General features: G+C 44.1%; 1 protein-coding gene across 6 annotated transcripts in view; it reads right to left on the bottom strand.

Moving 5' to 3' along the window:
* Positions 1-15958, bottom strand: part of DDX11 (DEAD/H-box helicase 11) — a 35023-nt gene extending 19065 nt beyond the window's left edge. The window contains exons 1-10 of one of the 6 annotated variants that reach the window (XM_083700110.1): positions 15813-15942; positions 14212-14314; positions 10937-11083; positions 10131-10349; positions 7322-7408; positions 6650-6807; positions 5539-5590; positions 4848-4955; positions 2224-2311; positions 374-579 (exon numbers count right to left, since the gene is read on the bottom strand). In XM_083700110.1, the coding sequence (XP_083556236.1) occupies positions 374-579; positions 2224-2311; positions 4848-4955; positions 5539-5590; positions 6650-6807; positions 7322-7408; positions 10131-10349; positions 10937-11080 (1062 nt within the window). In that variant the 5' untranslated portion in view covers positions 11081-11083; positions 14212-14314; positions 15813-15942. Of the gene's footprint in view, positions 1-373; positions 580-2223; positions 2312-4847; positions 4956-5538; positions 5591-6649; positions 6808-7321; positions 7409-10130; positions 10350-10936; positions 11639-11660; positions 11988-12895; positions 13032-14211; positions 14315-15553; positions 15625-15812 lie in introns of those variants that run through there. The other 5 variants (XM_083700112.1, XM_083700109.1, XM_083700111.1 and 2 more) reach the window with 5 other exon arrangements.
* Positions 15959-17197: the final 1239 nt, after the last annotated feature.

The raw sequence follows: 17197 nt of genomic DNA on the forward strand, positions 1-17197 counted from the left end.
GTAGATCTGATCTGGGCCATATCCAACAGTGTCCCCTCCGCCGACGGAAAGCACTTTAATTAATCAGCAGCGATGGGGTGGAGGCAATTTCTGTAATTTATCTATCTCCCAACAGGACTAGGTCTTTCACATAGTCAATTAAGGCAACTGATGATACTAGGAGAGGTAAACTATTTAGGTAATTCTAACAATTAGCAAACGTGAAGTCCAGGTTTGTGTACTTGGCTCTAAACCTGCTTTCGCCTACTTTATTTATAGCCCAGTGTTTGAGGCACACACAAATGCAGCACCATGGTTTTCACCTGCCTTGCTCAACAGCTGAAGAATTTGAGGCTAAAGGAAAGCGGCTGGTTTGCTTTTTTGTGGGGCTCACCTGAGCAGCTGGGATAGCATATCGGCTTCCATAATACGGGCAGGCCTTCATTCCCTTCCCCAGAGTCACCAGCTGCTCGATATCTTTCACCTCCACCAGAACGTCATCCCGAAGGAGCTGCATGGGCTCATAGGAGTAAAATGGACAAACTGTTCGGCTCACTCGCCTTTTCTTCCCTTCTGCCTCCTCTCCTGCATTACTCTTCTCTGGAAGCGGAAAAGGTCAGAAAGAAGAGCTGTGAGAGCCAAGTGGAAAGAGGCGTTCATATGAACGTGAGTGAAAGCAGTGCAAGGGGCCCTTCCTAAAACAAAGGTGTTTTTTCTAGAGGGCCGATTCCCCTTGAGGGTAATTTGAGCAGAGATAAAAGTGCTCTGGGGACATGGCTGACTGGAACCCTGAACAGGAGCACTCCATGCTGCAACATTTTACTGCAGGCCCCACTTTACTGATGATGGTAGAACCTGCCATTGAATTGCACTATATAGTACCACCAAGGCAACTACCTGTGAATAAACAATAAATGTCCATAAAAATGGCAAAAGTCATTTTAACTAACTGAAGGACACCATCCTCTTTCTATGCTCTTCCCGATGGGAATATGCAGATGGGGACAGATATACCCCTGCTTTAAGTCATTTACCGTACATGCTTTCTTCTCTTGAATTTTATTTACTACAAAGCTCGATGACTAAGGTCTTTAGCGATGTTGGAGCACTGAATCACTGGTATATCACAAGTGGGCTCTATTACTGCGTTTATAATTGTTCAAGATAAGATCTTTTTTGGAAAGAGAAGAAATGAGCACTGAACCACTTATATAATACAAGCGAACTTTTTATTTACTATGTTTGCAATTGTTTAAGATAAAACCTATTTCAGGCACATACCTCCACATGTGGTGGGAGTGTCCCAAAATCCAACCATTCTGGACAACAACCATATGAGAAATATGTAAAATAACCAAGCAAGTATTAAAAAGCACCCCAGAATTGGTCTTACTAAACATCTTCCAAGACAATAATGCCCACTTAAACCACAAAGAACTTATAACCCACCTACTTTCAGCAGCCAGAAACATCATAGCCAGACACTGGAGAGACCTGTCAGGAGTAAGCATGGACCAATGGTACCAAATAGTATGGGAAACAGCCTTACGATAAAAAATTAACCAATAAACTGAAACTGACACAGGGACAAATAGAAGACGCCTTCACCCTGGTATGGTTCCCCTTTATCACACACACAGCCCAAAATGTCAATGACAAAAATCCACCAACAGCATACAAATCAATATGGCTAACCTGATCCAAAACGCCCCACTCACACACAAAAACAAAGACCACCACAGCCAACCACAAATGAACAACCACACCCTAGGCCAACCCCAACCTCTCTCACCACCAAAGGAACACAAGTGAACAGCAAAGAACCTGCACAAGCAACGCTGACACAAAACCCTACATATATTAAGTAAAATAGAAACATCATCACCCAACCCCACTCACCTTTCCCACCTCCACCTCTTTCCCCCTTTTCTTCCTAATGTCTCAACAAATGAAACTGATTTGTAAAAATGTTACATGGAAAAAAATATGAGAGACATTACACATACTTTTGTAAATCAAGAAAATCTTTAATAAAAATACATTAAAAAAGATAAAACCTATTTGGGAAAGAAACTACTTTTGCAATTTTTATCGACGTTTATTGTTTGTTTACAGATAGCTGCCTTTGTGACATTAACTTGTGTCGATTGCCGTAGTCATTGTATCACCACCCTGTTCATTGTTTTATTGAAATCCACTAGGCACCATTTGAGTCATTGTTCCCAGCATGTGACACTTTCCTACCATGTTTATTCTTCTGCATCTCCATACAACGGTCGTTGATGAGCTGGACGGCTCCCAGGTGCCTCACTTCCTCATTCACACAGAGGTTCTGAGACAGGTAAGGCAGGAAAAAGCAGAAACCAGTTACAAAAACAGAGAGAGACATTCACAACATACACGGAGCAGAATTACGAGAGGCGAATTGTTTGAGGTTTTCCCGCAGTTGAGACGAAATATAACAAACATTGAAAAACTTTATTACTAATCTATAAGGCAGCAGGTTAGAATAATTACTTATCAATAATGAAATAAAAGTAATAGGATTATGTTCCACAAGAATAATTGATTCATAATGTATGGGTTGTATTCAACCAAGATCTACTGAAATTAATGAACCTAAGTTACCGTATTTTTCGCCCTATAGGACGCACTTTTTCCCCTCCAAAAATGAAGGGGAAATCTGTGTGCGTCCTATGGGGCAAATGCAGGCTTTCGCTGAAGCTTGGAGAGCGAGAGGGGTTGGTGCGTACCGACCCCTCTCATTCTCCAGGCTTCAGGAAGCTATCCGCAAGCCTGGGGAGCCCGCAGGAGTTCCCACAGTGCTCCCTAGGCTGCGGATAGCAGCCTGCTTGCCCGGAGCACGGGGAGCGCTGAAGCAGAGCGCCCCGCGCTTCAGGCAGACATCGGGCAGCCCCACAAGCTCGGGGGACAGCGGGGAGGCGCAGCACCACTATCCCGCTGTTCCCCGACCTGGTTTGGATTCCCCAACCTGGGAATCTTTTTTTCCCTTTATTTCCCCCCAAAAAAACTAGGTGCGTCCTATGGGACGAAAAATACGGTATTTATGCCCAACAACTTCAAGGGCTCTACTCAGAATCGGACTAGCACTGACTGCCGCCCTGTATAGTTATATACTTTTTTGTGTGTATGTATAGGTAAAAAATTAATAAACCATATTTAAATGTTTCCCCCTCCAGCACCTCAGAATCTTTGGAATGGAAAACTATTTGTGATTATCGTTTGTGTGGTATGAAGTGCCATAAGCATTGCAGACACACAAATCCAGGACGAGGGGTGCTCAGTATTTGTAATATTGCAAGGGTGTCATGCTGCTCAGTATCCAATTTCATACTCAGAATTTGTACAGTGGTGCCTCGCAAGACGAAAATAATCCGTTCCGCGAGTCTCTTCGTCTAGCGGTTTTTTCGTCTTGCAAAGCAACACTATTAGCGGCTTAGGGGAATTAGCGGCTATTAAAGGCTTAGCGGCTTAGAAAAGGGGGGGAGCGAAAAAAATTGCAAGACTCGCAAGACGTTTTCGTCTTGCGAAGCAAGCCCATAGGGAAATTCGTCTTGCGAAGCGCATCGAAAAACAGAAAACCCTTTCATCTAGCGAGTTTTTCGTCTTGCGAGGCATTCGTCTTGCGGGGCACCATTGTATTTCTAAAGATGATTTTTCTGGTTTGCATCTTGAACATTGTAATTAAATAATTATCATTTCCACACGCCCTTCAGTCTAAGGTCCCAGGGTGGGTTATGACCATTTAAAATGCAAAATTAATAACAATCTTTTTTTTTTTAAAAAAAAAAAGAGAATAGTCACAAAAATCAGGGTGAGTTCTAAAAATACAACAAACAGGGGGGTGGATGCAGCAATTCCTAACCTTGCGGCATTTCAATACCTATATATCTATATATATATATATATATATATATATATATATATATATATATATATTTTAAAGCCACCAGGAAACTATTTCCATGCTAGGGAGTTCTAAGAATAGACACGATGAGGATCACAGGGTGTTTCCAGCAATGACAATACATTCAGTTCCTCCTCTTCTCCCCATATACGTTTAGAAAGGGAGACACGTGATATAGCATCATCACGCCAAGTGTTCCCTTGCCCCATTTTATTGACTGATGGGGGGCGGGGGAGATCGTGCAAGGCAAGCAGGATACTCCATACCCTTACTCAACAGCTCCACAGTGGTACCTCAGGTTACATACGCTTCAGGTTACAGACTCCGCTAACCCAGAAATAGTACCTCGGGTTAAGAACTTTGCTTCAGGATGAGAACATAAATCACACGGTGGTGGCGCAGCAGCAGCGGGAGTCCCCATAGGCTAAAGTGGTGCTTCAGGTTAAGAACAGTTTCAGGTTAAGAATGGACCTCCAGAACGAATTAAGTTCTTAACCCAAGGTACCACTGTATTAAAGAATTCAGCAAATGGACGGGGAGGGCACATACCACGTGTGGGCTGTGCCCCTCACCCTCGTCCCTGACCTTCACATTTTCAGCCCATTTTGAAGCCTCTCTATAAGAGGATACACTGATAACGAAGTGGGGTGGGCAATCACCATAAAGCTTTCAAGTGCCTTAGGCTGAATGTGATTAGAACCTCCCTTCAGGAATGGAGGGCCAGGGCCAGTACGCAGACTGATGGTTGGGGCAGGGGCAGTGTGCACAGCCCTCACACATGTGGCTGAACACCTGGATGGACCAGGGAAGGGGAGGAGGAAGTGGGAAAACAGCTAGCTAACTTTGATGGCAACCCAGTGGTCAGCATTGTCTAGTTCCATCCATAGGGAAATTTCATTAGCAACCCAGCTTCCCCAAGGAAAAACAGAGGGCTACGCACCTGCCTAGACCCCAAGGAGACCAGTCGCGTCTCCTTGCCGAAAGGGCTCTTCTGAACCTCATGCACAAACTGAGCCAGCTGCGAATGTGTTCGGCTGCAGTAGTAAATCTGAGGAAGAGAAACACAACCGGGAACCAATTCATACAGGGCCAGTTTAGATGTGATAGAAATGCAGGATTTGTGCTCTCTTTCCCTTGCTTCTGCAGTAGGACAGAGGCATCTGCAAGGCCTGCTCAAAGAATACAAAACTTTGGCTCCTGGGGGGCTCACTCTGGCCCAGAGTCAGCACTCACAGTGCTCAGGCAACTTCTTGGGCCCATGGATCTCAGAAGGGACCAAACAGCCAGAAGGGAAACATTTTGTATGCAACGGCAACGGCATCAGCCTGACCCTGGGCTCACTAAAGGCAGATGTGAACATCATTTGAAAAATAGGCAAAACTCTTCTACTTGGTATGGACTTCAGCAACTGAGATAGTGTCTGGACTGAAGGAAGGAGAGTCAGATGGGATTCTCACTGGATTTTAACTGTATTGTGTGTGTGTGTGTGTGTGTGCGCGCGCGCGCACGCAGTTATCTAATTTGAGCCTTAGAAGCTGGGGGAATTCTTGCCAATTTGTCATGAAACTTCCCACCTACAGATTTGAAGGACAGCTGCTGGAGCAGGAACCACATGCCCCTTGAAGCCTTACCTTAGTTACATGTTCCTCCTCTATATCTTCATCATCTTCTACTTCACTTAACCTAAGGAGTGAAAGCACAATCGTGTTTCTGTAGCCCCTCTGAAACATTTGTGTCATAATCCAGAGCACATATGACACAGCGAACACCCTCTCTCTCCGTCTTTAAGCAGGTCTCTGTCCACATATGACAGAGAGCCAGCACATTCCTATTTAGCAATGTGAAGGCGCGAAAGAGGAAAAATGGAGTAGGGAGGACATAAGTTTCCCCTCATTTTTTTCTGATAACTTTGCGGAACACCAGGGGGGAGGGAGAGACTTCCTAGGAAATATTTTCTTTTACATTGAGTGAAATGCTTTTCAAGATACGCCATAAAAGACAATCCACAGCATTAGAGGAGGATTATTCTGGCATATCCAACCCTTAAACCCAAGTTGCACTTCTGCACCTAGAGGGAGCTGCAATCTTCATAAGAAGAGCAGACGGGGCCTTCGCTGCTTGTGAACTGCTGCTCCCTTCTTCTTGGTGACCACTAGGTCTAGTATGCGATTGTAGGACCAAGTAGAAGAGAAGAGGAGTTTATAATAATAATAATAATAATTTATTATTTGTACCCCGCCCATCTGGTTGGGTTTTCCCAGCCACTCTGGGCGGCTTCCAACAAAGATAAGATACACTGAAATGTCACATATTAAAAACTTCCCTGAACAGGGCTGCCTTCAGATGTCTTCTGAATGTCAGGTAGATGTTTATCGCTTTGACATCTGATGGGAGGGCGTTCCACAGGGCGGGCGCCACTACCGAGAAGGCCCTCTGCCTGGTTCCCTGTAAGTTTGGATTTGTTATCCTGCTTTATCACTACCCTAAGGAGTCTCAAAGCGGCTAACATTCTCCTTTCCCTTCCTCCCCCACAACAAACACTCTGTGAGGTGAGTGGGGCTGAGAGACTTCAAAGAAGTGTGACTAGCCCAAGGTCACCCGGCAGCTGCATGTGGAGGAGCGGAGACACAAACCTGGTTCACCCGATTACGAATTTACTACTCTTAACCCCTACACCACACTGGCTCTCAAGTAGCCTGCTTCTGCTGCCCCTTTATCTTGCCATCTTACTGCCGTTCTTACCTACTTCCCACTTTCTTCTCCTCATCGCTCTCATACTCTGCAAGGATCAGATCTTCCTCACTCCGATCTAACGGCTCCAAAGTACCCAACTCATCCGGGTGAGACAACATGTCCTTACTGAGCTGGAGTAACTGCATTGCCTCCTCCTCCTCCATCCTCTGAAATAAGCATAATAGAACTGTCAGCCCCTCCAAGTCAATTAGCTCACTGTCCTATAAGGAAAGGCTTCAGAGAGTAGCCTCCAAACCCTTAGCATTTAAGGAGCTTAGTGTTCAACCCCCAGAAACCAGAGAAAAATGCAATTTATACTCCTTGAAATTTCTTTGAGAACACAAGCAGCAGGCAACTACTGTGTCTATAACAAGAGCAATCAAAGCAAATGGGGGGGGGGGCGACCCAACCACTCAATACAGCAGCCTTATAAAGAATAACAAGTGGGGCCTTCAACAAGTGCAGAGTATTCCTCTTTAGAGTGCCAGTCATTTTATTCTACTCCCTTGGCTCAGTTTTTCATCATTTTCTCCCCACCAATAGTTTAGCGTTCAATACACGAACCACAGAACTCTCAGCATTCCGGGAACCACAAATTATCAACAAAGCTGCAATTAAACATGGTTGGGATTGTGCTGTTGGCAACCGAAGGATAGGCCTGTGGTATCTGAGTCCTCTCACCTTTCTCTTAGAAGTGTATTTCAGCCGCACGTTGTGGCGAATTTGCTCCAGACGTTCTTCTCGCTTCTTCCTCTTGACCTGCTCCTCCTAAAAATTGAAACAACAGTCTGTGAAACTCAACCACAAGTCCTGGAACGAAAACAGCATGCCGTTTTCATACCCACTGTGAATCCCAAGCACGCCAGAGCCTCCCAGCTTCAGTCTTTCCTAGATTATATATGTTTCTAGACCACCTGGTGCACAAGGTTTTAAAACAGTAGCTGTAACCCAGTTTTCACACAGGTGGCAGAGGCTTGTGAGAAAATATCCCAGAAGAATCTTTATATGTTTCTCCCATTTCTAATTCACCTTGTACTCAATGGGCAGGCAGAAATCAAGATGGTTATGCAGTAGTACGAAACACTATAGAAACTGTCATCTTTAACAAGGAAATGTAGCACCTGGTACATTTCAAGAAGATGCTACTAACCAGAATCTCTTTTTTTTTAAATAGCATAAGAAGCATTTTCTAAGAGAACTTTTGAGTAAAATGAGACTTGTGAGCAAATACTTATTTAGTTCTCTACAGTGGTGCCCCGCAAGACGAATGCCTCGCAAGACGGAAAAGCCGCTAGACGAAAGGGTTTTCCGTTCTGGAGGTGCTTCGCAAAACGAATTTCCTATGGGCTTGCTTTGCAAGACAAAAATGTCTTGCGAGTTCCTGCGGGTTTTTTTTCCTTTCCCCCCTTTTTCCCAAGCCGCTAAACCACTAATCTGCTTAACAGCTGATCCGCTAAGCCGCTAATAGCGCTAATCCACTAAGCCGCTAATGGGCTTGCTTCGCAAGACGAAAAAACCGCAAGACGAAGAGACTCGCGGAACGGATTCTTTTCGTCTTGTGAGGCACCACTGTATTAAATATTTGCAATTTTTTTTGTTCTTTCGGTGTTGCAATACCACCACAGTTTAATGGTATTCGAGGTGGAAAGGCTGCCATCTTATACTCCTGTGGAGATAATTTTCCAGCTATTGGCTGTATGCAGGACTGCAGCCATACGCCATGAGTTTTAAATGTTCCAATTAAGTATTTTCCTTATGGTTTGGACACCATTCTCTTTCTGGCTTGGAGTTACAAATTATTATTCTATATTAAACTAGTATTTCTGGGTTCTTTAAAGAGATGGCACATGCCAAAAATTTAAGGGTAATACTAAATGTACATGGCTCAGAGAGAAGAACTGAAGCTACAAGATGAATCAGGATTCCTACATCCACTGTCTACTGACTGTGCCTCCCTCCACTGTTAGCGAGGCAGTATGCCTCTGAATACAAGTTGTTGGGATTCACAGGTGGGGAGAGTTGCTGTTGCACTTTGGTCCTGCTTTCAGGCATCTGCCATAGGCATCTGTTTAGCACTGTGAGAACAGGATGCTGGACCAGAAGAGCCTTTGGCGTGGATCCAGCAAGGCTTTTGTTATCTCTTGATTATTATTATTATTATTATTATAAATATTTATTAAAGATTTTCTTAATACAATAAAAAAGACAAAGAAAATGACATATAATTTTACAATGACCATATTTTCTTCACTTCTTTGGACTTCCTCGCATCTCTCGTTCCTGTGTTCCAAATTTTCAATCTTTACCCAGCAATTTATCACCTTGTTTCAATTCTTATATTATAATTTTCCAATATTATCCCTAATTTTAGATAGTATAACCCCCAGCTTAGAAGCTTAATTTTAACATAATACTTATCCAAAATTTATCTTTTCTTTTATTTTCATTTATCTTCATACTCCTTTTAACCTAGTTTATTGGTGCCATATTGTTAATAATCTTACATCTTTCTTAACATTCATACAATTTACAATATTTTTGTAAATAGTCTTTGAATTTCTTCCAGTCCTCCTCCACAGCCTCTTCTCCCAGGTCTCGGATTCTGCCAGTCATTTCTGCTAACTCCATATAGTCTATCTGTTGCATCTGCCATTCTTCCAGTGTGGGCAAATCTTGGGTTTTCCAGTGCTTGGCGACAAGTATCCTTGCTGCTGTTGTTGCATACATAAAAAATGTTTGATCCTTCTTTAACACCCTCTGGCCGGCGATGCCCAAAAGAAAGGCCTCTGGTTTCTTAGGGAAGGTATACTTAAATACCTTTTTCAACTCATTATATATCATTTCCCAGAAAGCCTTAACTCTAGGGCAGGTCCACCAGAGGTGAAAGAACGTTCCTTCAGTTTCTTTACATTTCCAACATTTATTATCAGACAAATAGTATATTTTTGCAAGCTTGACTGGGGTCATGTACCACCTATATATCATTTTCATAATATTTTCTTTCAAGGCATTACATGCCGTAAATTTCAAACCGGTGGTCCATAACCTTTCCCAGTCAACAAACATGATATTGTACCCAATGTCCTGTGCCCATTTTATCATAGCCGATTTAACCGTTTCATCTTGTGTATTCCATTTTAACAGCAAGTTGTACATTCTTGAAAGTACCTTAGTCTTAGGTTCTAACAGTTCTGTTTCCAACTTCGATTTTTCCATCTGGAATCCTATCTTTTTATCCATCCTAAAAACCTCTTTAATCTGAGCATAATGTAACCAATCTCACACTTTATCTTTTAGTTTCTCCAAACTCTGCAACCTCCAATTATCTCCATCTTTTTCTATTATTTCCCAATATTTCGGCCATTTGGCCTCCATATTGAGTCTTTTCCGGGCCTCTTGAATATTTTTTTAATGTTCTCCTTATTCTTTTAGTTACATCTCTGAATTCACCACCTAGACAGGTTTTGCTCTGATTAATAAGCAGCATTACCTTCAGCCTGTGGACCATTTCCCGTTCTTCTTTCTTCTGCACAAACTGGGTGATCCAGTCGGGCTCCCCGGCCGATGCCTGGCTTCCCTTCTCAGGCTGCTCTTTTGCACTCTTTCCATTACTTCCGTTTGCCAGCAGACAGGCCTCTTCCTGTCTCTTTTTCTCTTCAAAGTCTCGGAGCCACGAGAGGGCTCCACAAATGAGACTCAAAGATTTCCCCTAAAAATAAAATTCAGAGTTGCTGTTGTTGTCTTAGTACCACTTATTCAAGAATCTAGGCAGCAGCATTTAAATTTAGAATACATAAGCCCAAACATTACTTACTGTTCCCAACAAGCCAATACCTGCTTGTTGTCTATTCACGACAACAGTTTATTGCTGCAACCCACATAGCCAAGAATTCCGGGTTGCTACAGCACTTTGGGGAAGGGCTGTAGCTCAGTGGTAGAGCATGTGCTTTGAACACTTGGCTTAATCCCCAGTATTTCCAGGTAGGACTAGGAGAAACTCCTGTATGAGCCCCAGAGAGCCACTGCCAGTCAGTGTAGACAACACCAAGCAAAGTGGCTGAGGCAGCTTCTTATGTTCCTAAGCAGCAAACCACACTATTTCTCCCGTTCCCTCCCCTCCTTCCACAGCACCCCACTCCCTGGCTGCAACCAAGTCCTAAGAGCCTTTCCTCCATGTTGCAAGGCATTCCTTCTCCAGCCACATGAAGCTCACACAGCCACCTTGAGGCCTAGGTAGCAGAAAGATGAGGAATCGACAGCACTTCAAATATTATTAAAAAATAAAGAGAGAATTACTGTGCCAGTTGGGCTTTCAAATATACCAATCTTCCCAGTCTCCAAGACCTGATAGAGTTTAGTCATGAATTCTTCTTGAATGGGGTATGGCACATAAGGAAATGGAAACGTCCTTTTGGCTTCTTCTTGGCTCTCCCCAGCCATCTCCTGCAATGAAAAAGAAACCCATAAAACAATATTCTGAATCACCTTAACCCTGACTATATATAAACTAGCATTTCTACAAAGGCGGGCAAAAAGGACATTATCAACACAGCAGAAATGAAACATTACACGAGCACAAGGGAGGCCTTGTGGAGGATGGTAAAGATGGCCCTCTCCCATTATGTGCACATCTGAAGTTATCCCAGGAACCCAGCCAACAGTGGAATCTATCAAAGATTACGCCAAATGCCAACAAGGCATTCCAAACCACCTTAATATTAACATTATTTATTACATTTGTATCTCGCTGCTCCTCCAAGGAGCTCAAGGTGCTGCAACTTCCTTTTCCCCCCTCTTCCCTTTTTTATGCTGACAACACTTTTGAGGTTAAATTAGGCTGAGAGACCATGACTGGCCCAAGGTCACACACTGAGCTTCATGATTGAGTGGAAATGTGAACCCTGGTCTCCCAGGTCCTAGCCCAACACTCTAACTGCTATGCCATGCAGGCTCTCAAAAGACAGAAGCATTGCTAGATTCCTCCTACCAGGCCAGACCATTAGTTTAACTAGCTCAGTACCTTGACTGGCAGTGGCCCTCTGGGGCTTCAGGCAAGGATCATTATCTGGGGATGCCAGGGATTGATCTTCTGCATGCAAAGCAGATGAGCTATGCAGCTTGTGTTAACTGTGCCAACAAGGTGGCAAAACGCTGCTTACCGGTGCAGCATTCTACACAACCAGCTTCAACTAAGACTGGCATAGGTCAGGACATATCTGGAATACTGCAGCTGGCAGCAGCGTCCAGGCAGAAATCAGCAAAAATGTCTGGGGAAATCCGGACGTATGGCAGCCCATGTCGGCAGTATTGGTTTTGCCAATTATCCAAAAATAAAGAGCTAAAAAACGGCATGTTTTTTGCAATTTGCCAAAAAAGCTCCACAACTTTGGCCAAAAAAAGGGCAACTCTAGCTTCAGCATTAATACTGGGCCTACAGTATGCTGCTTAAAATGGTTGAATTCTGGACTCTACCTCAAGACTGCTAGTGGGGGGAGTTGGCATCTTTGAACACTCCCTCTACACACACACACACACACACACACACACCTCCCATATGCCCCTCAGCTTCTGTGCTGCTTCCTGTTTCTGTAATCAAGGACAAACTACAGTAATTCCAAGATATTAGCGAGACAGGGAAGGCTGCATATTCACCAGTACACCATGGAGCATCTCTCCCTTTCATACTCTGTACTTGTTGCACAATTGGCCCAAGTACTTAAAACAAGATAGGCTACTGGTGGTTCAAAAAACATATATGCCATCCTACACACACATGCATATGATTTCATTGCAAGCCCTGGCTAACATCTCAGGAGACGAGAAGTCGGCATTTTAGAGCCTCAGTGTTGGGGGGGCAGGAGGCTCCAGAACCTTGTAGGGCTGGGCTTACAACACAATCCTATGAGGGCCACAGCGTTTTTCATGAAAAAACCTCCCCGGTTCTAATTTTGGCGCCTGCAGGTACGCCTAAAGATGACTCCTGTTGCAAATCTTGCACAGCTGCTGCCAGTCAGCGTAGACCACGTTGAGCTAGGCGGACCAACAGTTTGACTTGGTAGGAGCTTTCCGCGTCCCTTCCGCGCCCCCCCCCCAAAAGAGAGGTCCCACTGTACTTCCTGGCAAGAGAGCACCCGATTCCTGGAGCACGTTTCTATTTCCCTCCGCGAAGCGCCCTACTCAGCCACCTCTTACCCCACCTTCTTGTCCCCTTGCGGCCACTCTCTCCCCCCGCCCCCATATCCCGCCGCCACGGACCCTTCTGGAGTTGCTCGAAAGCGCGCCAAACTGCGAAGAGCTGCTTCGGCCCGCCTCCCTCGCCGCTGGCGTCAGAGGTTTCTCGAGAGAAGTAGCGAGCCACTCTGCTATTAAGGCCCCGCCTGACGGGGCGGGTTGGGTTTTTCCCCCGCCCAAATTTTATTGGCTAGGGGAAAGTCCCGTGAGCCAATCGAGTGGGCCGCCCGGGGAAAGAAAAACAACAAGAACAACATGACACCGCCTCCGCGCGCGCCGTTTCGTCACCAATGGGAAGTTGTCTCACAGCATGTACACTCAGAAGTGTTCCCCGTTTATTTTTATTTTATTCTATTTTATTTGCGCTAACATCCCATTCCTCCAAGAGCCCGAGGTGGCATGTACATCCCTTTCCTCATTTAAACCCCCACAACAACCCTGCGAGGTAGGGATACATTGAACTTCATGGGATTTGAACCCTGGTCTCGCAGGTGCTAGTCCCACGCTCTTATCCACTACACCAGGACGACTTAATCCTAGGGAAAGTCTGGTATAGGTTTCCCAGTCAGTCTTAATGCAAAAACCAACAACAGCAAAGGGTGGCATCAGAAGCCTGCTAAGACTGCAGTCCTATACACACTTATTTTATTTGTTGCATTTACATTCTGCCTTTTCTTCAAGAAAGATCTACATGATTCTCCCCAGTTTGATTTGATACATGGCAACAACCCTGTGAGGTAGCTTACTTGGATGTTTTATTGAAGGGTGAGACTACACACACACACACACACACACAGAGAGAGAGAGAGAGAGAGAGAGAGAGAGAGAATTAGAATATAAAAACAACAATAGATGAAACAGTAGAAACAAGGGGACAGACTTCAAAGCAAAGGGATGGAAAATCATAAAGCTGCAACCCTAGGTGGAAGAGCAGGACTTGTTTCTGAGAAAATATCTGTTGTGACGTGGATACTTCCAAAAGGACAATATTTAGCATTGCCCACTCAGTGTGGGAAAGCACTGTATGCTTTGTCCATGCTTCAATATGTACCTGCTGCTGCCTTCTTTCATAAAAGAGATAACAAGACAAAGAAATGTTGCAATGCCACACTAAAGCATTTAGCATAGACACACCCTAAGACTGCTATCCGATGCCAAGATTCCCACCCCAAGCACCTGTCACTGGTAGCAAGTGCCGCTGAACATAGTGGCATTTACTTCTGAGTAAGCATGCACAGGACTACACTGCAAGCTAGGTGCCCTTCAATCCACAGATTTAAATTAGTTTTGGCAAGACTTTTCTAAACTTTCTGTTTTCAGGTGGAAATTTAATCACATACCAGAAAATTCGGGTCCTGCCATTACCGTTGATTGGGAGGTCTTGCACAACAAACTTGTAGAATAAATGTTCGTTAAGTACATAGCCAGCATTGTGAAATCTTCCTGCAAACAAATCAGAATCAATGCTCAAAGCTACCTAGAAGCACTTTAAGTGCCTAGACTCAAATGCAAAAAAAAAGGGGGGGAGAAAGGAGGAAAGACCTCTAACCCCCCTCTTTGCAGTTCATCCTACCTTTTAAATATGAGGTTTTCTAAATTGTATTCCCTCCCCCCTTCAGCATTAACCCTTGCTTGCAACCACTGCTGTATTCTCTTGTTTTATTTAATCCCTTCAGGTGTTAGCATCTCTTATTTACATCCTATTTGTAACCTTATTTATTTGGAAGTAATCTCCACTGATCGTAATCAAATTTATTTGCATATAAGTGGGTTTGGGATTGCAACCAAAATTACTTTGTATTGCTTCCAGCTTTGCATTGCAGACTGTGCTTGTTGTTTTTCTTGTAGTTTTATTTATACTTTTCACAGAACAGTCAATCTTCAGTTTGTCACATATGACAGTGCATGCTATCTAATATAGAAATGAAAACCAGGGTATGTTGCTGTTGTTTTTACAGCACACGGTGCTTTTAGATGTTTTTCAAATGAGTAAGTAGCCCACATAAGTAAATCACATAGGAAGCAACCCTACCTTAAAACTGCAACCCCAAAAATATTTAGGCTTATACAAGCCCTACAAAATGCAATAGGCTTGGCTAATAGGTTTAGGCCTACAGGCTTGCCAGGTCTATTAGGTTTGCTAGTTTTCTACACACATACCCAAATAATATATATATTGCAAGGGCAAAGTTCTCTCATTCAGATATATCACTTGATTCTTTTGTGCTTTATTATGGTGTGCTTGACAAGGCAAAGCTAATGTTTGAACTAATTGATATAAAAAGTACACAGGAACAAACCTTGGTACCAAGTCAGAACATTGAAACAGCTAGCATTATTGTGCATATTCACAGGTAGTAGTTATCCTGAGTTTCAGGCAGAGGTCTCTTCCTGAGCCAGTATGGTGTAGTGGTTAGAGTGTTGGACTTGCACCTGAAAGACCGGGGTTCAAGTCTCCACTCAGCCATGAAGCTCACACTGTGACCATGGACCAGTCATCGATTCTCAGTTTAACCCTACCTCACAAGGTTCTTGTGAGGATAAAACGATGAGAGTGAGAACCATCTATGCCACCAGTTCCTTCGAGGAAAGTTGGGATATAAATGTAAATAATTATAATTATCATCATCAGTTTACAAAAATCAAAAAATTTCAACAGATATAGGCCAGAATTGGCCTCACTGCTCCTTCTGCTAAGTTGCAAAGAGATTGGCCACTAAAAGACTTGCTGGGAGAGGCCAGGCAGGTTCGTGGAAGGTTCTCCATCTCTCCACAATTCATTTTGCAGTCCCTGCGATACTCATACGTCAGAACATAAGCAGTTTTAAAAAATAATACGGGTTCTCAGCCAGTCTGATTAAAAAATTGCCCCCACAGATTTAAAACTGGTTGATTAATTGACTGATAAAAAGGTTGTAGCCACACTCAGAGGAGTACTCACCACCATCCTTGCTTCTTCAGAGAGATGACAGCCAAGTTCATGCCCAGCTGGCTCCCCCATCAAAAGCGGCAAGTTTCACACGAGGAGAAGAAGCAACGCAGAATCAGGCCACACCATTTCACTGGCAAAGCTGAGAAGGGAAGAACCTTGCTGCCCAGTGATGTCACAAGCATTCCTGGTTACCTAGGCCACGGCAGGAGCTCCTGGTTGGCCTTTCATGCCGCTTCCCCTTGATACCCCACAAAGCAGTGGTCCAGCAAACAGAATAAAGTGAGGATTCAAAAGATCCCAGGAACTTCCTTTATCTGTACAGCCTGCTAATGGTTCCTCCTTTAGACCGACCCTGTGCCCAAAGCCTCAGCAAGGAAGATGAGGGAGCATGTAGCCACACAGGTGTCCCTGTTTGCTCTTGGTGAGTGAGACCATTTATCTGCCCAAGCCTTGGCCAATCTAGGGCTCTCCAGATGTTTTAGACTACAACTCCCATCAGCCCCAGCCAGGCACTGACTGGGGCTGATGGGAATGCTGGCTAGGGCTGATCTACACATTTCCTTACTCCATGAACCTACAGTGTAGAGACAGGGCCACAGAATCCTTCAGTCAACATCATCCCCTGTGGCCAAGGATGCTCCGGGGCTTTAAAAAAACCAGCGCTGGCATTCAAAGCACAGCAGCCCAAGTTGTGGGATCTATGCCTTGCAACCTTGATACACATTATAGAGGCTTAAGCCAAGGCTCACTCCTTTGCCTCTTTTGTTTGGTCTGCGCAGTGCTCTCAAAATGGCTCCTCGCTGCAGCAGACACACAGATACAAGAGCCATCGCTAGCTGGAATGCCACTCTCAGATGCCGAATATGAGCACTTCTTTAGCATCCTTCATAGCCCTCGTCGAATCCGTGCTGTTTGCTTCTTAAGAGCCATGTATGGCTGCCAGAATTCCTTGATCCGGGCACTGGACCAGTACGAAAACCATGGAGTCGTTCCTGAAGGTAAACAATAAGAATGACAGGGTTGTCCCAGCTTTTCTGTAAACTGATTGGGACTAGCCTTGGGGAAACCCCAGCTCTTAGATCATAACAGAGCTCTTTGCAAAACTTCAGCTCCTCTGAAACCTTAACTAAAATAACTTTTGCCAAACCTAACTGGCAGTCTGGACATGTTTAAAATCAAACATGGGAGGAACCACACTAGCATCAGCTCCTACTGCAGAGATAGCCAATGTGGAGCCCTACAGAGATTGTTGCATACCCTCCAACATTTCTCCGATGAAAATAGGAACATATTATTATTATTATTATTATTATTATTATTATTATACCCCACCCATCTGACTGGGTTGCCCTAGCCACTCTGGACAGCTTCCAACATACATAAAAACATAATTA

Source organism: Podarcis gaigeae (genome assembly GCF_964106915.1).
Source record: "Podarcis gaigeae genome assembly, chromosome: 10".
Taxonomy (NCBI): Eukaryota; Metazoa; Chordata; class Lepidosauria; order Squamata; family Lacertidae; genus Podarcis; species Podarcis gaigeae.